The sequence below is a fragment of the Mustelus asterias genome, chromosome 29 (assembly GCF_964213995.1).
Source record: "Mustelus asterias chromosome 29, sMusAst1.hap1.1, whole genome shotgun sequence".
In the NCBI taxonomy this organism is placed as follows: domain Eukaryota; kingdom Metazoa; phylum Chordata; class Chondrichthyes; order Carcharhiniformes; family Triakidae; genus Mustelus; species Mustelus asterias.
Window position 1 is genome coordinate 22263512 of NC_135829.1, and position 26442 is coordinate 22289953.

A 26442-nucleotide genomic window follows, 5' to 3' on the forward strand; every position below is an offset into this window, starting at 1 on the left:
CCCTTGAATGGAAATTCTTTCGTTGTCATCAGATCCGCACTCTGGAATTAGTCAGGAAAGTCTGGGGTGGGATGCAAATCCCACTCCATCAACAACTGAACTCCCAATCTGCAGCGGCCCACCCAACTGGAAACAAATTAGTTATAGAATCATAGAGGTTTACATCATGGAAACAGGCCCTTCGGCCCAACTTGTCCATGCCACCTTTTTTTTAACCACTTAACGAGTGCCAATTGCTTGCATTTGGCCCATATCCCTCTATGTCCATCTCACCCATGTAACTGTCTAAATGCTTTTTAAAAGACAAAATTGTATCCACCTCTACTACTACCTCTGGCAGCTTGTTCCAGACAGTCACCACCCTCTCTGTGAAAAAATTGCTCCTCTGGATCCTTTTGTATCTCTCCCCTCTCACCTTAAACCTCTAGTTTTAGACTCCCCTACCTTTGGAAAAAGATGTTGACTATCTAGCTGATCTATGCCCCTCATTATTTTATAGACCTCTGTAAGATCACTCCTCAGCCTCCAGGGAAAAAAAGTCCCATTCCAATTCCATCTACACAGTCAGTTTGGTTGCCAGCAGTGTTGATCAGTTTAACTCCTCAGTGATAGAACCCCTACAGTGCAGAAGGAGGGCATTCGGCCCATTGAGTCTGCACCGACAACATTCCCACCCTAGACCCTATCCCTACAACCCCATACATTTATCCCACTAATCCCTCTAATCTATGCATCCCAGGACACTAAGGGGAAATTTAGCATGGCCAATCAATCTAACCTGGGAGGAAACCGGAGCACCCAGAGGAAACCCACGCAGACACGGGGAGAATGTGCAAACTCCACACAGACAGTGACCCAAGCCGGGAATTGAACCCAAGTCCCTGGAGCTGTGAAGCAGCAGTGCTAACCACTGTGCTACCGTGCCGCCCAGTTGCACAAAGTGAAATTGCTGACTTAAATCGCACACAAACCTCGGGATTAAAAACGCCAATCAAATTTTAGTATTTAAAGTTAGAGTTTATCTTTCTGCTTGGAATTGTGGGGCAACTTTGTTCCGTGACTCGTAATCACTGGAAACTGCTTTTCAACTAGTTAGCTTCATTTTTCATTGCAACCCATAACTGTCAGAGAGGAGAATTCATTGGCTCTGGTGAGCACACACTGTGGCCTCTCTCCTACAAGGTTACACCATAATACACTTAAACGTACAGATGTTCCCTTGAGACTGACGGACTGGGTTTATATTAATAGCATTTTCACATTGCGACAGGCTTCATGTCTTTCACTTCTGGTTCTTACAGAATGAGGGGTGAAAGTTACACAGTGATTACTGAGCATTGCACCATTGTAGAGAATAATCTGAGCCCTGAAAGTGCCAGTCAGACACACACAACATCACACGCATAGAATCATAGAATCCCTGCAGGGCAGAAGGAGACCATTCGGCCCATCGAGTCTGCACTGACAACAATCCCACCCAGGCCTTATCTTCGTAACCCTACATATTTACCCCGCTAATCCCTCTAACCAATGCATCCTGGGATACCAAGGGGCAATTTAGCATGGCCAATGCACCTAACCTGCACATCTTTGGACTGTGGGAGGAAACCGGAGCACTTAAGGTTGGGTTAACTTGTAAATGAAAAGACTTTCCCAAGCTCGGCAAATGTGACCTTGTGGAAGCTGCCTCTCTGAGTAAACACAGAACTGTGTGACTCCCACTATCCCTTCCCCCATGTGCCTGGGGTGGGAGCGGGAGAAGGGGGTACTGAAGTAGGGAAGTCTGTGCATTTCACTGGTGGTCTCGGTGAGGTTATTAGACAAGGAAAAGAAACCTTGGGATCTAGAAGTGAGGGACAACCATTTAGTATATAGTGCATGGGTATGTACATACTATGTACATAGTACATAGTATATGGGTGGTATGGAGGCATGTGTTTAGCACTGCTGCCTCACAGTGCTTGGGGCCCGGACTCAATTCTGGCCTTGGGTGACTGTCGGCATGGAGTTTGCACATTCCCCCGTGTCTGCGTGGGTTTCCTCCAGGTGCTCCGGTTTCCTCCAACAGTCCAAAGATATGCGGGTTAGGTGGATTGGCCATGTTAAATTGCCCCTTAGTATAAGGGGGACCAACAGGGTAAATATGTGGGGCTAAAGGGATAGGGGTTGGGTAGGATTGCTATTGGTGAAGGCTCAATGGGCCGAATGGCCTCCTTCTGCACTTGGAAATTGTAGGGATTCTATTCTATGATGGTACAGTAAGGAATGGAATATGGGTGGCATGGTGGCACAGTGGTTAGCACTGCTGCCTCATAGCGCCAGGGACTCGGGTTCAATTCCAGCCTTGGGTGACTGTCCGTGTGGAGTCTGCACATTCTCCCCGAATCTATGTGGGTTTCCTCCAGGTGCTCTGATTTCTTCCCACCCTCCCAAGATGTACGGGTTAGGTGGATTGGCCATGCTAAATTGCCCCTAAGTGCCAAGGATGTGCAGGTTAGGTGGACTGGCCATGCTAAATTGCCCGTTAGTGTCCAAAGATGTGTAGGTTAGGTGGATTGGCCATGCTAAATGCGCAGGGTAATGGAAATGCAGGATGGAGGGGGTTCGGAGTAAGATGCGCTGTTGAAGAGTTGGTGGGCCAAATGGCCTCCTTCTGCACTGGGATTCTATGGATTCTAAGGGAGAAGGAGGAGACCTCCTGTTCCTATTCTCATTGAAACGTATCAGATTCTGTATTGTTCAGCACCTTCTTTGGTCTTTAACGCTACCATGACTGTCCTTTTGTCTTGTGTTCCATTACATCCTTGTCAAGCCTCTCTGAGCTCCCCCTGACCTCTGACTTTCTATTTTGCTCCCCCTGCTCCACCCTCTCTCTAACTGTATAAAACCCATCACATTTCTCCCTCTTTAGCTCTGAAGAAGAGTCATGAGGACTTGAAACATTAACTCTGTTTTTATCTCTCCACAGTTTCTTCCAGACCTGCTGAGATTATCCAGCACCTTCTGCTGATATTTCAGATTCTGAAGGGGTTTGACAGGGTGGATACTGACGTTTCCTTTGGCCGCGGCAGTCTCAGGACAAAAGGTCGATTATTTAGGACTGAGACGAGGAGAGATTTCTCACACAAAGAGTTGTGAAGCTTCAAGATTTTCTATCACAAAGCGTTCTTGATGTTCCGTCATTACAGGCTAAAGTAGACAGATTTTCAATCTGTCAGGGGATCCAGGGGTAAGCAGAGTGGGTGGCAATGTGAAGTAGCGTTAAATTATCAGCCTGAGGACTGAGACACTACACGGCCTACACCTGCTCCAATTTCTTGTGCTGTTCATTTGGAATGTACGTGTCAGCTGTTAAGACCCAGGCCAGAAACTTCAAGGTGTTTGTGGAGTTAGCCCAGATCCTGGGTTTTACACATGATTTTGGCATTGGTAAGCATAAAGTGTTTCACTCTAGGTATGATTCAAGTGACCCACTAGGAAGCTTTTGTCAAACAAAGTTTATTTAAGAACCCAGTTAAAATATACTCCAAAAAATTAACATAACATTTACCAATTAAATGACACAGTATAACTCCTAACTGCTAGCTATCTCTGTTGTTCCAAGTTAAACACCATCCCACAGACACGCACCCTTCTTCAGACTTAGCACAAAAGCAAGTATGCTCACGTGATGCTGGATCTTCAGCTTTGTAACACCCATGGACAGAAATCCAGGTCAGCTGTTTGCAGGGAAGGATATTTCCCCAAAACAGCCGAATGTCAGACGGTTAAACTTAATCTTGGGCAGCTTCTATAGAATCATAGAATCCCTACAGTGCAGAAGGAGGCCATTCGGCCCATCGAGTCTGCACCGGCCACAATCCCACCCAGGCCCTATTCCCATAACCCCACATATTTACCCTGCTAATCCCCCTGACACTAACGGGGAAATTTAGAATGACCAATCAACCTACCCCGCACATCTTTGGACTGTGGGAGGAAACCGGAGCACCCGGAGGAAACCCACGCAGACACGAGGAAAATGTGCAAATTCCACACAGACTTCACACAGGGAACAGAAACCCTGATTCCAGAGAGAGGGGAAAATCGCTGTTGCTTCTCTCCACTTCAAGCTACGACTGAAAAATGAAACAAAAAACTGGGCTTTCCTGTGAAACCTAACCACATGACGTGTCCCGTCAATCACCCCCAAACAAGTTCCACTCTGCAATCCTAAGGGACCATTAAAACCACAGAACACTGCATTAGTTCAGATTAAAATCAACATGTTAGCAATAATACTGCCTCAGCAACAATAATGGACACCGGCTACAGACAACACGGTGCCGACAAATTGCCAAGGCCTGCAGAGAAACATGGTTAAAATACATTTCTTAAAGGTACAGTACCATCACAAAACTAAATATAGGGGTCATAGAATCATAGAATTCCTACAGTACAGAAGGAGGCCATTCGGCCCATCGAGTCTGTACCAACCACAATCCCACCCAGACCCTATTCCCGTAACCCCACACCTTTACCCCTGCTAACCCCCCTGGCACTAGGCTCAATTTAGCATAGCCAATCAACCTAACCCAGACATCTTTGGATTGTGGGAGGAAACCGGAGCACCCGGAGGAAACCCATGCAGACGCGGGGAGAATGTGCAAGCTCCACGCAGATAGTGACCCAAGTTGGGAATCGAACCCAGGTCCCTGGCACTATGAGGCAGGAGAGCTAACCACCATGCAGCTCAAAGCAGCGGGTCTCCCAAGGTTAACTCCCATTTGAATAAGAGAACTGCTCCCTGTATCTTTAGCAATCCAATTACAGTGCAGTTTTTCCCACTGAAAGGACGGCGAACGTGACTCTGTCTCAATGTGATTCATTATTCCAGAACAGTAAGCGATGTTAACACTTTACCTAATGATTTGAAGATATCTGGACCAGCATACTTCCCGTCAAAATAAACCGTATTATTCTGCGGGTCGAAGGCGCGACACATTCGAACAAATACAACTTCTAAAGAACCTGCAAATCAGGAGAAAAGTCAAAAATTCAGAATTGGCATAGGTACCATTAATATACCATTGATTCCGGGAAGATCAAAACCCTGTGATGGGAGTCATAATTCCCAAACTAGGAAAGACAAACGGAGATATGGAATCCTGTACAATGAAACTTTTTACTGCTCACAGGATTACAGTTAAGTCTTTGGCAGTGATGGGTTACATTCCAAAAACTGTTTGCGGTTTCAGCCTAACAGCCACGCATGTGAATTTCTAAACCCTCATTGTGGCATTAGCTACTTCACTTAATACAGCAGTCTCCTTATCTGAGGAAGGATGTTCTTGCTCTGGAGGGGGTGCAGTTTGGCCGCCACAGTGGTTAGCACTGCTGCCTCACAGCGCCAGGGACCAGGGTTCAATTCCTGGCTTGGGTCACTGTCTGTGTGGGGTTTGCACATTCTCCCCGTGTCTGCGTGGGTTTCCTCTGGGTGCTCCAGTTTCCTCTCACAGTCCAAAAATGTGCTGGTTAGGTGCATCGACCATGCTAAATTCTGCCCCAGTGTACCTGAACAGGCGCCAAAGTGTGGCAACTATAGGAATTCCACAGTAATTTCATTGAAGTGTTAATGTAAGCCTTACTTGTGACTAATAAATAAACTTTAACTTCAGAAGGTTTACCAGACTGATTTTTGAAATGGCAGGATTAAAGTATAAGGAGAGATTGAGTCGGTTAGGATTGTATTCACTGGAGTTCAGAAGAATGAGAAGGAAATCTCATAGAAACCTATAAAATTCTAACAGGGCGAGACAGGGTAGATGCAGGGAGGATGTTCGCGATGGTGGGGGAGTCCAGAACCAGGGGCCACAGTCTGAGGATACAGGGTAGACCATTTAGGACAGATATGAGGAGGAATTTCTTCACTCAAAGAGTGGTGAGCCCATGGAATTCATTACCACAGGAAGTAGTTGAGACCAAAACATTGAATGTTTTCAAGAAACTGTTAGATATAGCACTTGACGCGAAGAGGATCAACAGATATGAGGGAAGGGGGGGGAATCAGGCTATTGAGTTGGATGATCAGCCATGATCATAATAAATGGCAGGAAAGATTCAAAAGGCTGAATGGCCCCCTCCTGCTTCTACGTTTCTATGTTTCGATGAGAGGACAGATAAGAATCATAGAGGTTTACAGCATGGAAACAGGCCCTTCGGCCCAACTTGTCCATGCCGCCGTTATTTTTTTTAAAAACGCCGAAGCTAATCCCAATTGCCCGCATTTGGCCCATATCCCCCTAAAGTCATCGTACCCATGTAACTATCTAAATGCTTTTCAAAAGATAAAATTGTACCCGCCTCTACTACTACCTCTATAACTATAAAAGAGATTTTTTTCTATAATACCAAGATGTCTACTGCTGCTCTAAAACATCTGCAGGGCACAACTCCACTCACCCAACCCCACCACACCAAACCCCAACCCGATCTAACCCAGGAAACTCCATCTCAATCTGACTCACCCAACTCCATCCCAATCTGACTCACCCAACTCCATCCCAATCTCACTCAACCAATCTGACTCACCCAACTCCATCCCAATCTGACTCACCCAACTCCATCCCAATCTCACTCAACCAATCTGACTCACCCAACTACATCCCAATCTGACTCACCCAACTCCATCCCAATCTGACTCAACCAATCTGACTCACCCAACTCCATCCCAATCTGACTCAGCCAACTCTATCCCAATCTGACTCACCCAACTCCATCCCAATCTGACTCAACCAATCTGACTCACCCAACTCCATCCCAATCTGACTCACCCAACTCCATCCCAATCTGACTCACCCAACTCCATCCCAATCTGACTCACCCAACTCCATCCCAATCTGACTCACCCAACTCCATCCCAATCTGACTCACCCAACTCCATCCCAATCTAACTCACCCAACTCCATCCCAATCTAACTCACCCAACTCCATCCCAATCTAACTCACCCAACTCCATCCCAATCTAACTCACCCAACTCCATCCCAATCTGACTCACCCTTCTCCATCCCAATCTGAGTCACCCAACTCCATCCCAATCTGACTCACCCAACTCCAAGCCAATTTCACTCACCCAACTCCATGAATCTATTCTTTTATGGGATGTGGGCGTCACTGGCTGGACATGTGTTGGCCATCCCATGTTGCCTTGAACTGAGGGTTTTGCTAGGCCATTCTAGAGGGGTATTTCGGAGTCAACCACATTGCTGTGGGTCTGGAGTCACATGTAGGCCAGACCAGGTAAGGACGGCAGATTTCCTTCCCTGAAGGACATTAGTGAACTAGATGGGTTTTTATGACAACCATGGGTATGATAATTTAATTAATTACTCCATTTACACACCATATATCCAGTTTGATAATTCCACATTTATTAATTCCACCAGCTGGACCCCAGGACCCCAGAGTATTAGCCTGTGCCTCTGGATTACTGGATCAGTGACATTATCTCTGCTGGCTAAGTGTCATTTATAAAACATATTCGGACCTCCAGGTACCTTTCAACATAGTTTTACCGAGGAGGTTTCTCATTAAGCTGGATATTCTTGGTTACAGAATATTCCGGAGGGAAAAAACTGGGATTGGCAGGGATTTGCAATGTTAAGTCCTAGATCCCAGCACAGCACTAGATCCAAGGAATGACATTGGATTGGGAGAAGGCCATTCAATCCCTCCAGACTCTTCCTCTACGCTCTTTATTCTGAGGCGAGCTGCACCTAAACTCAATTTACTCAACATGTAGCTTGGTGTGCCAAATTCCTCTGACTTGTCCTGGGGATTTAATTTGACCTCCACAGCTTTTTGGTGCAGAACATTCCAGATTTTCACGAGCCCGCTGTGTGAAAAGAGTATCCTGATCTCACTCTGACCTGCCCTGTATGAATTTAAGATGATCCTCCCTTGTCCTGAGTTCTGCCATTGGAGGTAATAGAAGATGATGCAAAATCTAAATCTATCTTAACTCTAACCCTATCGCCATAACCCGATCACCCTAACTCTAAACATATCAGCCATATCAACCCTACTCTATCATCCTAACTCTATCATCTTAACACTAACACTATCACCCTATCTGTATTCTATCACCCTAACCGTAACACTGTCACCCTAACCTGAACCCTAACCTGAACCCTATCATCCTAAAGGGCTAAAGAGACGATCCTTTAAAACAGAGATGAGGAGGAATTTCTTCAGCCAGAGAGTGGTGAATCTGTGAAACTCTTTGCTGCAGAAGACCGTGGAGGCCTATCTTTAAGACAGAAATAGATAGGTTCTTGATTAATAAGAGGATCAGGAGTTATGGGGAAAAGGCAGGAGAATGGGGGTGAGTAAAATATCAGCCATGATTGAATGGCGGAGCAGACTCGATGGGCCGAGTGGCCTAATTCTGCTCCTATGTCTTATGGTCGTAACCCGATCATTGACGATTTTCTTTATCATGTCTTGTCCTGGTTTCCTGATGAATCAATCTATTTGTCTCAACCACGGAGCTCTACATTCTCACCATTCTCTGAGTGAAGAAGTTTCCCTGAAGTTTCTTAGTGGGTTTAATTGTGATTAGTTTATATTTATGACCTACAGTTTAGTTCTCCCTCTCAAGGGAAGCCTCAGAAGGTATTTAATGCAAGCCAGATGGAGAGCTGGAGAGAGCCCTGTGTCGCTTCCATTGGGGGAGATCCGCCATGATCCCATGCATCTCAGTGTCTGGGGGAATCAATCACCTCAGGAGCAGTAACCCCACCCCCCGAGAGCTCCTGGCCAATCAGAGGCTGGCAGCTGTGCATTTCAGGCAGTGTAATTGGGTGTGGTGGCTGCTGCTGGAAACACGTGAGTGAGGGAGGAATGAGGGGGGGAGTCACAGGGTGAAGGTCCTGGAGAGGGAGGTCGGCAGCAAGGGCGGAGGTGTGGTTGTCAGAGGCCTCTCCCCCTCCCAATCAGGCCTTTGAAAGAGGGAACCAAGACACCGCCCCCCCCCCCTCCACACCACCCCCACCACCCCCCCCCCCTCCACACCACCCCCACCACCCCCCCCCCCCACCCGGAAACCCACAGACAAACACAACAGGGTTTATTTTTTGGGATTCCCGCATAGCGACTGCCCCACCCAGCACGGGTTGAATATCAGAGGAACAGGAGGTGGGCATGTGGTGAACCATCGTTGGTTCCCACCAGGTAGTACTGAGCCAGGGTCTGGCCAGTACTATGAGTCTGTATATATGTTGCTGTTGGGGTTAGGGTTGGGTTGTTCTACATGTTACTGTTGGGGTTAGGGTTGGGCTGTTCTACCTGTATTATAGTTATTATGGTACATCCCAGTCGGGCTCCGCCTCCTGGGAGAGGTATAAAGGTCACTGCTCTGTCTGGGACCCTTCAGTCTGGGATCGTGTATTATATATGGGAGCTCTATTGTAGTAGTCAATAAAAGCCTTTATTTCCTCGAGCATCTCTAGCCTCGTGAGTTATATCGTGCATCAGAGCATTGATCACCCAGGTCAGGGTTTCAATTCTTGGCAGGGCGGGGAAGCTTTAAGTGAGGCAGAGATGGGAAGATAGTGAGGTCCCCACCACCAACCTCCTGTCAAATTAACTGCCCCTCCCACTTTGTCTCCAAACTCATCTTGGCATAGGGCTATGTCTACCCTATCCAAGACTTTCCTAGTTTTCAAGATCATAGATAGAATCATAGAATCCCTACAATGCAGAAGGAGGCCATTCAGCCCATCGAGTCTGTACCGACAACAATCCCACCCAGGCCCTATCCCCGTAACCCCATATTATTTACCCTGTGAATCCATCTAACCTACACATCCTGGGACACTAAGGGGCAATTTAGCATGGCCAATCCACCTAACCCACACATTTTTGGACTGTGGGAGGAAACCCACGCAGCACATGGGGAGAACATACAGACTCTGCACAGACAGTGACTCGAACCAAGAATTGAACCCCCGGGTCCCTGGAGCTGTGAGGCAGCAATGCTAACCACTGTGCCACCCTTCTCTCAATCTTTGCTCCAGCCTGTGAAATCAATGACTGGTTACCTGCTTTCAGAAGTACAATCTGATCGTTTTGACACAGTTCCATGAATCCGTCAATCCGTTTCGCAAACTCCACCACGTACTGAATCGCTTCGGTTATTTTGATTGCGCACAGCTGCCACATCACCTCCCTGGGCTACACAAAAAGAATGATTGTGTGAGCGCACAGCGAGTGACTGAGAAGAATGACGCTTGTGGTACTCACCGTTAGACCCGGCCATTCCGGTTTCCCCTACCTTATTCTGGTAAATCTCCACTTCCTCCTGTACGTAAGCTTGCCATGTTATCTGCTGCAGCTCCTCTCGCAGGTATTGGCAGGTCTCAATGTGGGACTTGGAAATGTTCTGTGCAAGGTGCTCTACAGGGCAAAATATTCAGCGATTTATGGAACGTCTGAAACACTGACCAATGGTCACAGAACTAAGCAGTCAACAGTTCAAAGCAAATTTAATCAGAGCCTGGAAAGGCAGGGAGTGATCTGTGTAGGTTACTGATAGCAGCAGTGACAATCTTCAACTAGGAGATGTCACATAAATTCCAATTGATGGTGTGACAATTGAACCCAGTGTTGCTGTGGTCACTGTATTAGTGCACAGATAGAATCTCTACAGTGCAGGAGGTGGCCATTCAGCCCATCCAGTCTGCACCGACTCTCCAAAACAGCATCCCACCCAGCTCCTCCCCTCCACCCTATTCCTGTAACCCTGCACATTTACCATGGCCAATCCACCTAAACTACACATCTTGGGGCACAAAGGGCCAATCCACCATGGCCAATCCACCTAACCCCCACACATTTCAGCACTTCCACCTTCTCCCGTCAGGAAAAAGATACAAAAGTCTGAGGTCACGTACCAACCGACTCAAGAACAGCTTCTTCCCTGCTGCCATCAGACTTTTGAATGGACCTACCTCGCACTAAGTTGATCTTTCTCCACACCCTCGCTATGACTGAAACACTACATTCTGCACTCTATTCTTTCCTTCTCTATGAATGGTATGCTTTGTCTGTATAGTGCGCAAGGAACAATATTTTTCACTGTATACTAATACATGTGACAATAATAAATCAACTCAAATCAATGCCAATTTAGCATGGACAATCCACCTAACTCGCACATCTTTGGAGTGTGGGAGAAAACTGAAGCACCCGGAAGAAACCCACGCAGACACGGGGACAATGTGCAGACTCCACACAGACAGTGACCCAAGGCCAGAATTGAACCCGAGTCCCTGGCGCTGTGAGGCAGCAGTGCTAACCACTGTGCCAGCGTGAGGCAAGCATCGCGCATATTTAGAGAATGGAATGAGGCCATTCAGCCGACCATTTCTGTGCTAGTTCCCACTCATACTGTAGCCCAGTGACAATCAAAAACAGATCTTCTCTCTCCAAATCTCTTTTTCATTCTTTTGTGGGACATGGGCATCGCTGGCTGGCCAGCATTTACTGCCCATCATTAATAGCCTGCGCGGGGACATTTGAGGGTCAACCACATTGCTGTGGCTCTGGACTCACATGTAGACCAGACCGAGTAAGGATAGCAGGTTTCCTTCCGTAAAGAACATTAGTGAACCAGATGGATTCTTACGACAATCGGCAATGGTTTGACTTTTATTTCCATATGTTCTTTTAAAATTCAACTTTCAACATCTGCCATGGTAGGATTCAAACCTGGGACCCCAGAGCATTACTCAGGAACACCAGCCCAGTGACAGTACAACTATGCCACTGCCTCTCCAGATCTTAGTACTTTCCCTTGCTTCAATTATTCATTGGACTTAAAAATTCAAAAGTATTGAAGTTTGAGCTCAGCGATATTGCCCTGTAAAAGAGGCAGTGCCCCAGGGCCAATGGGGCTGGGTCAGTGAAATAGAGCCTATTATTGGGCAACTGTAAGAGTTAAGGAGGGTGGGTTTTGGTGACGGACTTGAGCCAGAAATTTGCCTGAATCGCTGGACGCACCACACGGTTTCTCAAAACGTGAGGTTTTTGCTCTGGAGGTGAGAAGTGTGCGACTAAGTCTGCCCAGTCAGACCCTGAAGCAGATGCCAAGAGAACACAACAATGGGGAGGAGGGGGGGTGGTGGGTTGAGTACCGAGACAGGCTGGTTAGAAGGCCTGCCTCTCTCCTCTGGGCTATGGTCTCAGTTGTTTTAGCAGACTTTAGGTCCTCTAGCTCTCATCCCTCACACCCCCTCTCCCATGGACCTTCATATCCTCCATTACAACTCAATTCGCATTATCCACAAGGCAGACCTCAGGAGCCATGTGGAGATGAAAAAACCCTAAAACTCTAGTTTGGTTCTCATTATACAGAGTCGCGGGTGAAAAAAACTCTCATTCATGAGACCACTAAAACTTTAAAATCTCCTCAAGTGGTTAATCTCTTATAAAAACAAATTTATGTTCGTAACCCTAATCCTTGAATAGCCTCTTTAAACTTAGCCATTTGTGTGTGTTTATGTTTACTCTGTCAATCTGTGGCTCCTACATTGTGGGTTAAGGTCGTTGCAACTACCAAACTGGGGTCTGTTTGAACTCAGCACTAAGTGGCCCTTCTGCATTCGTGTTGCACTCCCGTGTGATTCGTGCCCCACCACCATTCCATTGCTAACAAAAATGGGACCTATCAGAAATGGGAGCAGAAATGTCTGCCTCTAGTTCCCACCCACCAGTGTGACAGAGATCTGAGTAACAGGAAGACATGTCAGAGGGGTAAATGGGAGCGTGTAGCATGGGGCAGAATGTCACAGGCCATTAGAACAGAAGCCAATGTGACACACTTCTGTAACAGGAGCCAGTGCAACTGTACCCAGTTCAACATGTCCCTGTGTGTGAGGATGAAGTGTAATAAAGTGTTGTAATGGCGGAAAGTGTGAAAGATGGTGCAGTCGTGTGGCCCTTTAAGGGGGGGGGGGGGGGGGAATATTTCCCGAGGGCCATGTGATCAACGAGGATCCCATGGATCATCCCAACAGAAAGCTGAGCCAATCGGCAGGAGGCTGTGTGCCACAGGGCGAGGACGGACTTGCATTTGGATTCACTGAACTAGTAATCCAGAGGCCTGGACTAATGATCCCGAGACATGAGTTCGAATCTCACCACAGCAACTGGAGGGTTCAGTTCATTAAATAAATCTGGAATAGAGAAATTAGTCTCGTGCTGACTGATGTCATCGGAGAACCATCACTGAGGAAGGAAATCTGCTGTCCTTACCCAGTCTGAACTCCACATGACTCCATAACCCACGGAAATGTTGCTGACCATTAACTACCCTCTGAAACAATCAAAAAACCCACTCAAGAAGGAGGTTTCCCACCAGTTTCTCGAGGGCAATTAGGAATAGGAATAAATTCTCCCTCAATGTACCCAAACAGGCACTGGAGTGTGGCAACTAGGGGATTTTCACAGTAGCTTCATTGCAGTGTTAATGTATGCCCATTTGTGACTTCATAGAAGACTTCATAGAATCTACAGTGCAGAAGGAGGCCATTTGACCCATCGAGCCTATACCAATCACAATCCCACTCAGGCCCTATCCCCGTAACCCCACATATTTACCTTCCTAATCTCCCTGACACTAAAGGTCAATTTAGCATGGCGAATCAATCTAACCCGCACATCTTTGGAGTGTGGGAGGAAACCGGAGCACCTGCAGGAAACCCACGCAGACACGGGGAGAATGTGCAGACTCCACACAGATAGTGACCCGAGGCCGGAATTGAACCTGCGTTCTTGGCACTGAGAGGCAGCAGTGCTAACCACTGTGCTACTGTGCCACAGTAAGAAGTCTCACAGCACCAGGCTAAAGTCCAACAGGTTTGTTTGGCAGCACGAGCTTTCGGAGGACTCTGAAAGCTCGTGCTGCCCAATAAACCTGTTGGACTTTAGCCTGGTGCTGTGAGACTTCTTACTGCGCTTACCCTAGTCCAACGCCGGCATCTCCACATACTGTGCCGCCCCAGACACTACTAACTAAATTAAAAATTTTAAACGGTAATCTTGCCAGTGACATCCACATAGTGAGAAGGAAGGATTTAGAAAAAAATACACCTTGGGTTAAGTCCAGTTGCCAAAACCATCCTTAACCAATGTCTGTACCGTGCTAAATTCACCTAAATAATCTATCTCAAGTTAGCTGGTGAAAATATCGCAATACCGGAACAATGAAGGAAGTCTAAATCGAAATTTGGAACAGAAGTAATCACATTTACTTTTAAAGTAACCACATTTAGGTTTGATTGTCTGTTTCTCTGTCAACGATAAAACTCTTAACTGGAGATTATGACTCCCTGAAAAATGTCTGCAGTTTGTTATCGTGGATCCTGTATAGATCATTACATATTTTACGGACTCAAGAAGCAAAAGCAATGTGAGGCAAAATGATTTTCACACAGCGCGTGGTTGGGGTCTGCAATGTGCTGCCTGAGCTTGTGGTGGTCGCAGGTTCAATCCAGTCCTTCGAAAGACGCCTCCAAAGATGTGTAGGTTAGGGGGATTGGCCATGCTAAATTGATCCTTAGTGTCCCAAGATGTGCATGTTAGACGGAATAGTGGGTTAAATACGAGGGGTTATGCCGCAGTGGTTGCCAAAGGGTGCGACGCGCCACACTGGTGTTAAGTCTTAACACAAAGAGAGATGGCATGAAATCTGGAAACTTCTACAGGTTTCCATACATGAATGTTTAAATGTTTCTTTGATTGTGCTTGAATCTTCCCGCCATCCTCTCTCGCCGCACCAGTGTGGCGTGCCGCACCCTTTGGGAACCACTGGGGGGATAGGGCCTGGATGGGATTGTTGTTGGTGCAGACTCGATGGGCTGAGTGGCCTCCTTCTGCACTATAGGATTCTATGATAAAAGATTTTTATTTGAAAAAGGTTGTAGAGTTATGGGATGAAGGCAGCAGAACGGCACGAGGTGACATGCTTATTCGGAAAGCCAGTGCAGACATGATGGGCCGAATGGCCTCTTTCTCCAGCGTAGCAAGGTTGACAATCAGCAGGTTCTGTCAGAAACCATGGAATCACACAAATCAGCTTCAGCTGAAAACTAGCGCAGGGAATGAATCTTGTCTCTAATCTAACTAATACCTTTCTAAAAAGATAACAATATCAATCTTAGGACATGGCTATTTGACATGACATTCCATCTTGGTACGGACCCCGGGGGCGGGATTTTCCCGCCACACTCGCCCCAAGACCAGAAATTCCCGCCCAAGGTCAACAGATCTTGGCATGTCCTGTCCCACCCGCTATGATTCCGGTGTAGTCCAGCAGGGCGTAGGAACATTAAAGTAAACTAAAGTTTATTTATTCGTCACAAGTAAGGCTTACATTAACACTGCAATGAAGTTACTGTGAAAATCCCCTACATTATCCGTGACCAGGAGGGAAGCAACAGGAAAACACGGAATGGCTTCAGATCCCCTGAGACTCCATCTCCCCAGACTGGTTCTTCCACCCACTGCCAATGACACGGGTGAGACCAGCCACCTGAGGGCTCTGTGGGTAGGAGAATTCATGAACTCAATATCCACAATCCCTGACTGTACCACCACCCCTTTTTTATTTCAGATCTTCGCTTCACTTTTGAACCTGTTTCTCAAGGACTTTTAAAAACGGGCACCAAATATCTGGCTTGCCAGCCATCCCACAAACAAATAAAAAGAAGTCTGTGGTTGTCCGCCCCTGTTCTTCAGAGATGTGCCTTACCTAGTTCTGTCATTGAGACAGTGGGAGAGCTTTCGCCACTTGTAAAGGAGCAGTAGGGAAAGAAATCCGGGACTGCTGCGTATTCACATATGGGCTCCTGTTTGATACCATTGATGTCGAGGCCGGACTGGTCTGGGGATGGCTGAATGTCCAAATAGAAGTTGCTCATTCCTGAGTCGGCTTTGCCCACGTCCGGTGTGTGCCCGTCCATGTACAGGTTGCTGAGATCATTGTTCAGTTCTGTGAGCCCGTTGTAAGTGGGAGTGAGGGGCTCCGCTTCACCGGGCTGCTGCTGGTGATCTCGCTGTTGCTGCTGCAGGCGGTGCTTTTGTACCTCGGCGTACAGACTGTCTCTCTGCTTCTTGGACATCCGACCAAACTTGACAGCTGCAAGAAAGAACACACACCTCCGAGTGACAAACGTGCCCCGCCTTAAAAATGCAGCTAACCTCAAAAACATCTGCCATGCTTTCCGAAGCAGGGAATTGACACAAAGCCTCTCGACAACACTTTGCAAAAGCATCTCACCTGATATTATTGCAATCACCTAACCGTGTTCGGGATTGTGGCAATGAAACAAAAGGAAAAGCCATGCTTTGCACACGTAGATTCAAAGTAACGCACAACTGATTTATTGAAGAGCTGCTCACTGCATTGCACAGAGAACACGCTGAAAATAAAACAGCAGCCTGTTATAACACCCTAACGACATTACCATCAAATCATGTGATCAGCTCTTAAAACAAACATACAATCCTTTTAAAGATTTAATAATTATCTTCAAGGCTTTAAGGGTATTTGGAATTACCTCAACGAGGCCCATGAGGTGGGTCTCTTGGAGTATGAGCTCCCTGATTGATGTAATGATTGCCTGCCCAATCAGGGAGCGTCACCTGTGTATATATTGAAGAATGTCATCCAGAGATGGCATCGGGGCGGAACCCGCGGATTGGATGCCGCTTGAATCTCCCGTCCCGCTGCGCTAAAAAATTAGCCCTCAAGGTCGTTTCACAAACAGTGCTGATCACATGCATAATTCAACCCGCAATGAAACTGAGTCAAGAGGACCTGTGGCTAAATTGTAGCGTTTTAGGGATAGAGACTTGTCGGGCTGTGGAATGCAATCCAGATTGTCAGCATTTTCAGGAGAGTTTAGCTGGCTGGATGAAGGTCAGCGGGATAAAGCAATCTCGGAACTGGGTGCCCTTATGGGATTCGGATCCCACTCATGTGGAGAAGAAACATCAATGTAGCCTTCTTGGAGAAAATGAAACAAGCTGATTATTTGTCTGGGAGCAAGAGATGCCTTCGCAGGGTTAAAACCAGCCACTGGTTCCAATGATGTACAAAGTTAACACATCCATGATTATCCCGACCTACATCTCTCGATTTTTGACTTCTATTCAGAGTCCAAGAAAATATCTCTCCTGTTGGGAGACAGTTAATGATAATGGTTGACTTTTTAATATGATTGCGTTGTGAGGTTTAAGAATCAATAAGAAAATAATTGAATAATGGTTACTGATTTATTTGCATAGGAAACCAGTTTTCTCTTTGTTACAATGGTTGGCGTCTTGGTATAACTCAATGTCAGCAGAGTTTATCTCGCAAAACTGGACAAGCTGACATTTTTTTTCGTAATAAGGTATTTTTAGAATAATTCAGCAAGAACCGTGTCAGAGATGGAGGGGGTGGGGTAGAGTGGGGTTCAAACCAATCTGTAAAAGTTGGTGAGAGTTGTCGCGGACATGCTGAATTTCCTTAGTCTCCTGAGAAAGTGGAGGCGTTGGTGGACTTTCTTAACTATAGCCTCGGCATGGAGGGACCAGGATGGGTTGTTGATGATCTCTACACCTAGAAACATGAAGCTTTCGACCCTTTCTACCTCACCCCCATTGACTTAGATATGGGCAAGTTCTCCATTACGCTTCCTGAAGTCGATGACTATCTCCTTCATTTTGTTGACATTGAGGGAGAGATTATTGTTGCCGCACCAGTTCACCAGATTCTCTATCTCATTCCTGTACTCTGTCTCATCATTGTTTGAGATCCAACCCAGATCATCAGCAGATTTGACAATTGAGTTGAAGGGGCATTTAACCAGACGGTCATAGGTGTATAAGGAGTCTAGTAAAGGTATAGTAACATTGTAAAGGTATAATAACATTGACATTAAGCTCACTGACTCCAACAAATACCCTGACTACACTTCCTCACATCCTAATCATATTCTCCCAGATTCTCCTTTCCCACCACATCAGTTGTGATATTGATCTCTTCCTGTCAGTGTCTGCTGTTATAATGATTGTGTCCTTTGTTTTGTTGACATTGAGGGAGAGATTATTGTCGTTGTACCATTTCACCAGATGATGATGAGTTCCTCAGTGCAGTGGTGAGCTGCTGATTGGGATATCTTGCACACATCTCCAGTGGATGCTTGGAAGGTGCCAGGTATGTCGTCAAGGTTCAACTTAATGGTGACTTCCAGTGGCATTGCCTTCTCGTTGGGTTCTGTGGGTCACAGGTCATTCTGCAATATGGGATCAATTGCAACCTCCATTGACAGTTGACAGCTCTAACTGGTGCTCTAACATCTGGAGATAGCTCAGGTGGGTCTGGAAGTATCTGGGCCATGGTTGGCCCTCTGTCATTACTCAATCCTGTGGCAGGTCGCCCATGTGCCGATCTCCAGCCAGAGGCTGCAACGGTGCCTCAGGTAACTGGCTCTGCACACTCCTCCTCCAATCAGGAATTGAGGAGAGTTGGCTGGGTCTGTCACATAGAAACATAGAAACCCTACAGTGCAGAAGGAGGCCATTCGGCCCATCGAGTCTGCACCGACCACAATCCCACCCAGGCCCTACCCCCACATATTTACCCACTAATCCCTCTAACCTACACATCCCAGGACACTAAGGGGCAATTTTAGCATGGCCAATCAACCTAACCTACACATCTTTGGACTGTGGGAGGAAACCGGAACACCCGGAGGAAACCCACGCAGACACGAGGAGAATGTGCAAACTCCACACAGACAGTGACCCGAGCCGGGAATCGAACCCGGGACCCTGGAGCTGTGAAGCAGCAGTGCTAACCACCGTGCTACCGTGCCGCCCATCACGTGGCCGTTCCCTTGCAGGGAATGTCCAGTGGGTTCCAGATCTCCCCGATCCACCCGTACCCTTTGACCCTCAGCCTTTGATAAGCCAATGTGAGCCCTTTGGCTCCTCGCGGCTGCGTCACAGTCTCGAAGGGAAGATTGGCCACCGCTACCCCCTCACCAAGGGTTCATACTCCAATTGAAGACAGCTCTAAAATGGCTGACATCCATTGGGAAATTGAGCTCTCTCCTCGGAGCCATTAACTGGAAATGGTTAGAGATGTGACAGCCCGCGATCTCCCTGCGGCCTTTGTTTAATTCCAGATAAAATATAAAATCACCGTCAGATGTAAGTGAGACGTAATTATCTGGTAAAAAATCGCAACAAGCTTCTCGCTGCATCCCAGTGGCAGCAGTTGCCTCAATGCTCTGGTTCCATTGGTACAACGCGGCTCTGACATTCCAACACTGCATTCCCACAACTACACATCCCGACGCCATTGTAGTGTCTGCACCCACCTAGCTTCCCCCTGCTAAGCCCCACCTCGCCTACTCTAGCACAACACTCATCATTCACCAGAAGACCATAGAATCCTCACAGTGCAGAAGCAGGCCATTCAGCCCATCGAGTCTGCACCGATTCTCCAACAGAACATCTCACCCAGGCTCTTTCCCTGTAACCCCACATATTTATCCTGCTAATCCCCTAAACCACATCCTGGGACACCGAGGGGCAATTCAGCATGGTCAACCAACCTAACCTGCACACCTTTGGACTGTGGGAGAAAACTGGTTAGCACTGCTGCCTCAGAGCGCCGGGGATCCGGGTTCAATTCTGGCCTCGGATCACTGTATGTGCGGAATCTGCACATTCGTGGGTTTCCTCCGGGTGCTCCGGTTTCCTCCCACAGTCCAAAGATGTGCGGGTTAGGTTGGTTGACCATGCTGAATTGTCCCTTAGTGTCAGGGGGACTGGTAAATACATGGGGTTAAGGGGATATGGCCTGGGTGGGATTGTGGTCGGTACAGACTCGATGGGCTGAATGGCCTCCTTCTGCACTATAGGCGTTTTATGATTCTATGAAAACCGGAGCACCCGGAGGAAACCCACGCAGATACAGGGAGAATGTACAAACTCCACACAGACAGTGACCCGAGGCCGGAATCGAACCTGAGTCCCTGGCGCTGTGAGGCAGCAGTGCTAACCACTGTGCCACCGTGCTGCCCATAACCCACTGACCAGTCAGCGCAATTCTCTCCTCCCACTTTTGAGGTATGGGCACAATTCCTGATATTTAGAGAGAGCCATCATGGCTGAATAAGCCTCAGGTGCCTCATTCAGAAGCTGATTGTCAAGCAGAACATTCCAGAAGGTGGTTTGCAAAGCTTTAATAGACATTGCCAATGTCTGCACCATTAGACATAGAACATAGAACATTACAGCGCAGTACAGGCCCTTCGGCCCTCAATGTTGCGCCGACCTGTGAAACCAATCTAAAGCCCATCTAACCTACACTATTTCAATATCATCCATATGTTTATCCAATGACCATTTAAATGCCCTTAATGTTGGCGAGTCCACTACTGCTGCAGGCAGGGCATTCCACGCCCTTACTACTCTCTGAGTAAAGAACCTACCTCTGACATCAGTCCTATATCTATCACCCCTCAATTTAAAGCTATGGCCCCTCGTGCGAGCCATCACCATCTGAGGAAAAAGGCTCTCACTATACACCCTATCTAATCCTCTGATCATCTTGTATGCCTCTATTATGTCACCTCTTAACCTTCTTCTCTCTAACGAAAACAGCCTCAAGTCCCTCAGCCTTTCCTCATAAGACCTTCCCACCATACCAGGCAACATCCTGGTAAATCTCCTCTGCACCCTTTCAAATGCTTCCACATCCTTCCTATAATGCGGCGACCAGAACTGTACGCAATACTCCAAGTGCGGCCACACCAGAGTTTTGTACAGCTGCAACATGACCTCATAGCTCCGAAACTCAATCCCTCTACCAATAAAAACTAACACACCATACGCCTTCTTAACAACCCTATCAACTTGGGTGCCAACTTTCAGGGATCTATGCACATGGACACCGAGATCTCTCTGCTCATCCACACTACTAAGTATCTTACCATGAGCCCAGTACTCTGTAATCCTGTTACTCCTTCCAAAGTGAATCACCTCACACTTTTCCGCATTAAACTCCATTTGCCACCTCTCAGCCCAGCTCTGCAGCTTATCTAAGTCCCTCTGTAACCTGCAACATCCTCCCACACTGTCCACAACTCCACCGACTTTAGTGTCATCCGCAAATTTACTAACCCAGCCTTCTACACCCTCATCCAGGTCATTAATAAAGATGACAAACAGCAGTGGCCCCAAAACAGATCCTTGCGGTACACGACTAGTAACTGAACTCCAGGATGAACATTTCCCATCAACCACCACCCTCTGTCTTCTTACAGCTCGCCAATTCCTGATCCAAACCGCTAAATCATCCTCATCCCATGCCTCCATATTTTCTGCAATAGCTTACCGTGGGGAACCTTATCAAACACTTTACTGAAATCCATATACACCACACCAACTGCTTTACCCTCATCCACCTCTTTGGTCACCTTCTCAAAGAACTCAATAAGGTTTGTGAGGCACGACCAACCCTTCACAGAACCGTGCTGACTATCCCTAATCAAATTATTCCTTTCTAGATGATTATAAATCCTATTTCTTATAATCCTTTCCAAAACTTTGCCCACAACAGAAGTAAGGCTCACTGGTCTATAATTACCAGGGTTGTCTCTACTCCCCTTCTTGATCAAGGGGGCAACATTTGCTATCCTTCAGTCTTCTGGCACTATTCCTGTAGACAATGACGACATAAAGATCAAAGCCAAAGGCTCTGCAATCTCCCCCCTAGCCTCCTAGAGAATCCTAGGATAAATCCCATCCAGCCCAGGGGACTTATCTATTTTCACACTTTCCAGAATTGCTAACACCTCCTCCTTATGAACCTCAATCCCGTCTAGTCTAATAGCCTCTATCTCAGTATTCTCCTTGACAACATTGTCTTTTTCCTGAGTGAATACTGACGAAAAATATTCATTTAGTGCCTCTCCTATCTCTTCAGACTCCACGCACAACTTCCCACTACTGTCCTTGACTGGCCCTAATCTTACCCTAGTCATTCTTTTATTCCTGACATACCTATAGAAAGCTTTATGGTTTTCCTTGATCCTACCTGCCAAAGACTTCTCATGTAGCCTCCTGGCTCTTCTTAGCTCTCTCTTTAGGTCCTTCCTGGCTAACTTGTAACTCTCAAGCGCCCTAACTAAGCCTCCACGTCTCATCTTTACATAAAGATTACATAACAATACAAAGATTGCTGGAGTTGCGGATAGTGATGAACATTGTCAGAGAATACAGCAGGATATAGATAGGCTGGAACATTGGGCGGAGAAATGGCAGATGGAATTTAATCCAGATAAATGCGAAGTGATGCATTTCGATAGATCTAATGTAAGGGGGAGCTGTACAATAAATGGCAGAACCATCAGGAGTATAGACACACAGAGGGACCTGGGTGTACAAATCCACAGATCCTCAAAGGTGGCAGCACAGGTGGAGAGGGTGGTGAAGAAGGCATATGGCATGCTTGCCTTTATTGGATGGGGCATAGAATATAAAAGTTGGCATATGATGTTGCAGCTGTATAGAACGATGGTTAGGCCACATTTGGAATACTGCATCCAGTTCTGGTCGCCACACTACCAGAAGGACGTGGAGGCTTTGGAGAGAGTACAGAGAAGGTTTACCAGGATGTTGCCTGGTATGGAGGGTATTAGCTATGAGGAGAGATTGGGTAAACTGGGATTGTTCTCCCTGGAAAGATGGAGGATGAGGGGCGACCTAATAGAGGTGTATAAAATTATGAAGGGCATAGATAGGGTGAACAGTGGGAAGCTTTTTCCCAGGTCGGAGGTGACGAACACAAGGGGTCACGGGTTCGAGGTGAGGGGCGCAAGGTTCAACACAGATGTCAGGGGGACGTATTTTACACAGAGGGTGGTGGGGGCCTGGAATGCACTGCCAAGCAAGGTGATTGAGGCGGACACGCTGGGATTGTTTAAGACTTATCTAGATAGCCACATGAACAGACTGGGAATAGAGGGATTCAAAAGAATGGTCTAGTTGGGCACATGAGCGGCGCAGGCTTGGAGGGCCGGAGGGCCTGTTCCTGTGCTGTATTGTTCTTTGTTCTTTGTAAGTCTCCTTCTTCCTCTTCACAAGAGATTCAACTTCTTTAGTAAACCACGGTTCCCTCGCTCGACCACTTCCTCCCTGCCTGACAGGTACATACTTATCAAGGACACGCAGTAGCTGTTCCTTGAACAAGCTCCACATTTCAATTGTGCCCATCCCCTGCAGTTTCCTTCCACATCCTATGCATCCTAAATCGCGCCTAATCGCATCATAACTTCCTTTCCCCCAGCTATAACTCTTGCCCTGCGGTATATATCTATCCCTTTCCATCGCTAAAGTAAACGTAACCGAATTGTGGTCACTATCACCAAAGTGTTCACCTACCTCCAAATCTAACACCTGGCCTGGTTCATTACCCAGTACCAAATCCAATGTGGCCTCGCCTTTTGTTGGCCTTTCTACATATCTCGACCTTTTGGCTAAGATCAAGTGTGGTATGGAGAGGATGCTGCACTTGGTTGAGGTCATTGGCTTGTATTTAAGCTTCATATTCATATGAAGCAATTTTTTAAAGCGGCATCTCGGCCTTTTGGCTGAGATGCAAATGAGATCAAGCCTTGGAGGAGGAAACCTCCCCCTCCTCCAATCAGCTTGGCTCATGTAGATCAGGCCCAGGACAGGGTGGTTTGGTCGCTTGCCCTGTCTTGTCAGCTTGGATCTGAAATGTCTCAACTTGTTGAGACTCTGAATTGGACTTGATTTGATTGAATTGGAAAAGTATATTAAAAAAAAATCTACATACTGCGTCAGGAAACCCTCCTGCACACATTGGACAATATACAGTCTAAATTTCAATGTCCATATACAATAAATCAGTATATCAATATACAACATATATTTCAGTAACTGTACACTATAACTTGTTAAAGTATCCAAAATTACTTTGTTTTAAAATGCAACATACAAGCATTACTTATTCCTAAATACCTGCTTGAAGGAAAAAAATGTGATTAAAAAAATCCTGAAAAATAATATTTTTACCAGCAATGTTTAAACGATCCTGTGCATCGTTACATCGAGTTACATTTTTAACAATAGTAACAACTAGTTCAACATCTTTTTATATCACCAAAAAATCCCTACAGTGCAGAATGAGGCCATTCAGCCCATTGAGTCTGCACCATCTCTCCAAAAGAGCAGCCCATCCAGGCCCTCCCCCCGCCCTATCTCCGTAACCCCATGCATTTACCACAGTTAATCCACCTAACCACACATCGTTTTACACAAAGGGGCAATTTAGCATGGCTAATTCATCTAACCTACAGATCTCTGGACACTAAGGGGCAATCCACCTTGGCTAATTTACCTAACCTACACATCTTGAGACAGTAAGAGGCAATTTAGCATGGCCAATCCACCTAATCTGCACATCTGTGGAGTGTGGGAGGAAACCCACACAGGCGCGGGGAGAATGTACAAACTCCACACAGACAGTGACGGAAAGCCGGAATTGAACCTGGGCCCCTGGCGCTGTACCGCCTACACATAACTCACGCATATTGATTGAGTTCAGGACGAATACTCTCCTCCTCTGTTCTTTCTCCTCCCTCCAGCTGTTCTCCAGATGGAACTTTCCTGACATTTTTTGTTCAGTAGTTTTGCTCAAACTATTTCAGAATAAAAGCAACGTTTGGCAATGTGGCAAAGTGTGTGTTGCAGTGTCCACTTGGCCTTGCTCACCAATTTATTGTTACCATAGAATCCCTACAGTGCTGATCAAGGCCATTCAGCCCATCACATCTGCACCAATCACAATCAAACCATCCTCATACCCCATGCATTTACCACCTGACACTAAGGGGCAATTTAGCACGGCCAATCCACCTAACCCACACATCTTTGGAGTGAGGGAGGAAACTGGAGCACCCGGAGGAAACCCATGCAGACACGGGGAGAATGTGCAGATTCCGCACAGACAGTGACCTGAGGCCGGAATTGAACCCGGGTCCCTGGTGCTTTGAGGCAGCAGCGCTAATCACTGTGCCACTTTGCCGCCATGGCATTTAACGGCAAATAGAGAATGTGGCCCCTGTGTTTAAACAACCAAATGTATATAAAACGCGATCAGTAAGGTAGAATAAATACACCATGGATAACACACAGTAACTGCAGACAGCTTACCATCCCGTGACATTCCCACTGTCAAACACTTCTGTAACCGGCAGTGCTGGCACCGATTCCGGCTCGTCCGGTCGATCAGGCAGTTCTTTTGCCGAGGGCATGAGTACGTGGCGTTGCTTTGCTGACTTCTCCTGAAGAACCCCTTCAGTACAAACAAAATGTTCACGTCAGACACGGCGTCACTCCAAGGCCTGGCTTTAAATTTCTCTACTGAACAAACTGAGCCCCGTTCCCTAAACTTTGTGGAGACAACGTGCGTTGCCGAGTACAGGAACAGTCTGGGACCGGGGAAAGGACACTCGGCCCTTCAAAGCAGCACCCACCCTTCCAGTACTCTCCAACTGTGACACCGATTTGTACCTAAAATTAGTTCTTCACACTCCTTGGTTAAAGTACACCTCCTCACTCGCTGAGCAAAGAAGATTTTCCCCAGGTTCATTTACATTTACTTTTCCCACAGTGAAGCTATCCTCCTGGGGTAATTTGAAGTAATTGCCAGCATTCCCTGTATCATTACTACTTAATGGCATATCTACTTCAGTTACCATCTCCATTCCTGCTCTGCCCAAAACCGCAAGAAACTACAAAGGGTCGCGAATGTAGACCAATCCATCAATCAAACCAGCCTCTCATCCATTGACTCTGTCTACGCTTCCCGCTGCCTCGGAAAAGCAGCCGGCATAATCAAGGACCCCACGCACCCCGGACATTCTCTCTTCCACCTTCTTCTGCAGGAAAAGGTACAAAAGTCTGAGGTCACGTACCAACCGATTCAAGAACAGATTCTTCCCTGTTGCTGTCAGACTTTTGAATGGACTTACTTCGTATTAAGTTGATCTTTCTTTACACCCGAGCTATGACTGTAACACTACATTCTGCACTCTCTCTTTTCCTTCTCTATGAACGGTATGCTTTGTCTGTATAGTGCGCAAGAAACAATACTTTTCACTTTTTGCTAATACATGTGACAATAACAAATCAAATCAAATCAAAATCATCTGTGTGCCCAACTCAGGGTGTAACCTTCTGCTGAGTCCTTTCTTGCTATCACTTTTTCTTAAAGACGGACCAGTTAATAACCGGTTTCCCGAGCTTTTTGTGCGAGGGTGGAGCGGAGAATCCAAATGTTGGGCATAAATCTGTCATATTGCCTGGTGAGCGAT

At 46.8% G+C, this 26442-nt stretch overlaps 1 protein-coding gene across 3 annotated transcripts in view; it reads right to left on the reverse strand.

The window, feature by feature from the left end:
• Positions 1-26442, reverse strand: part of LOC144480581 (nuclear receptor ROR-alpha A) — a 184142-nt gene that overhangs the window by 16080 nt on the left and 141620 nt on the right. For all 3 annotated transcript variants that reach the window (XM_078200194.1, XM_078200192.1, XM_078200193.1), the window contains 5 exons: positions 25280-25421; positions 15792-16178; positions 10314-10435; positions 10081-10213; positions 4903-5010 (listed from right to left, as the gene is read on the reverse strand). In XM_078200194.1, coding sequence (XP_078056320.1) covers positions 4903-5010; positions 10081-10213; positions 10314-10435; positions 15792-16178; positions 25280-25421 — 892 coding nt within the window. The remainder of the gene's footprint in view (positions 1-4902; positions 5011-10080; positions 10214-10313; positions 10436-15791; positions 16179-25279; positions 25422-26442) is intronic.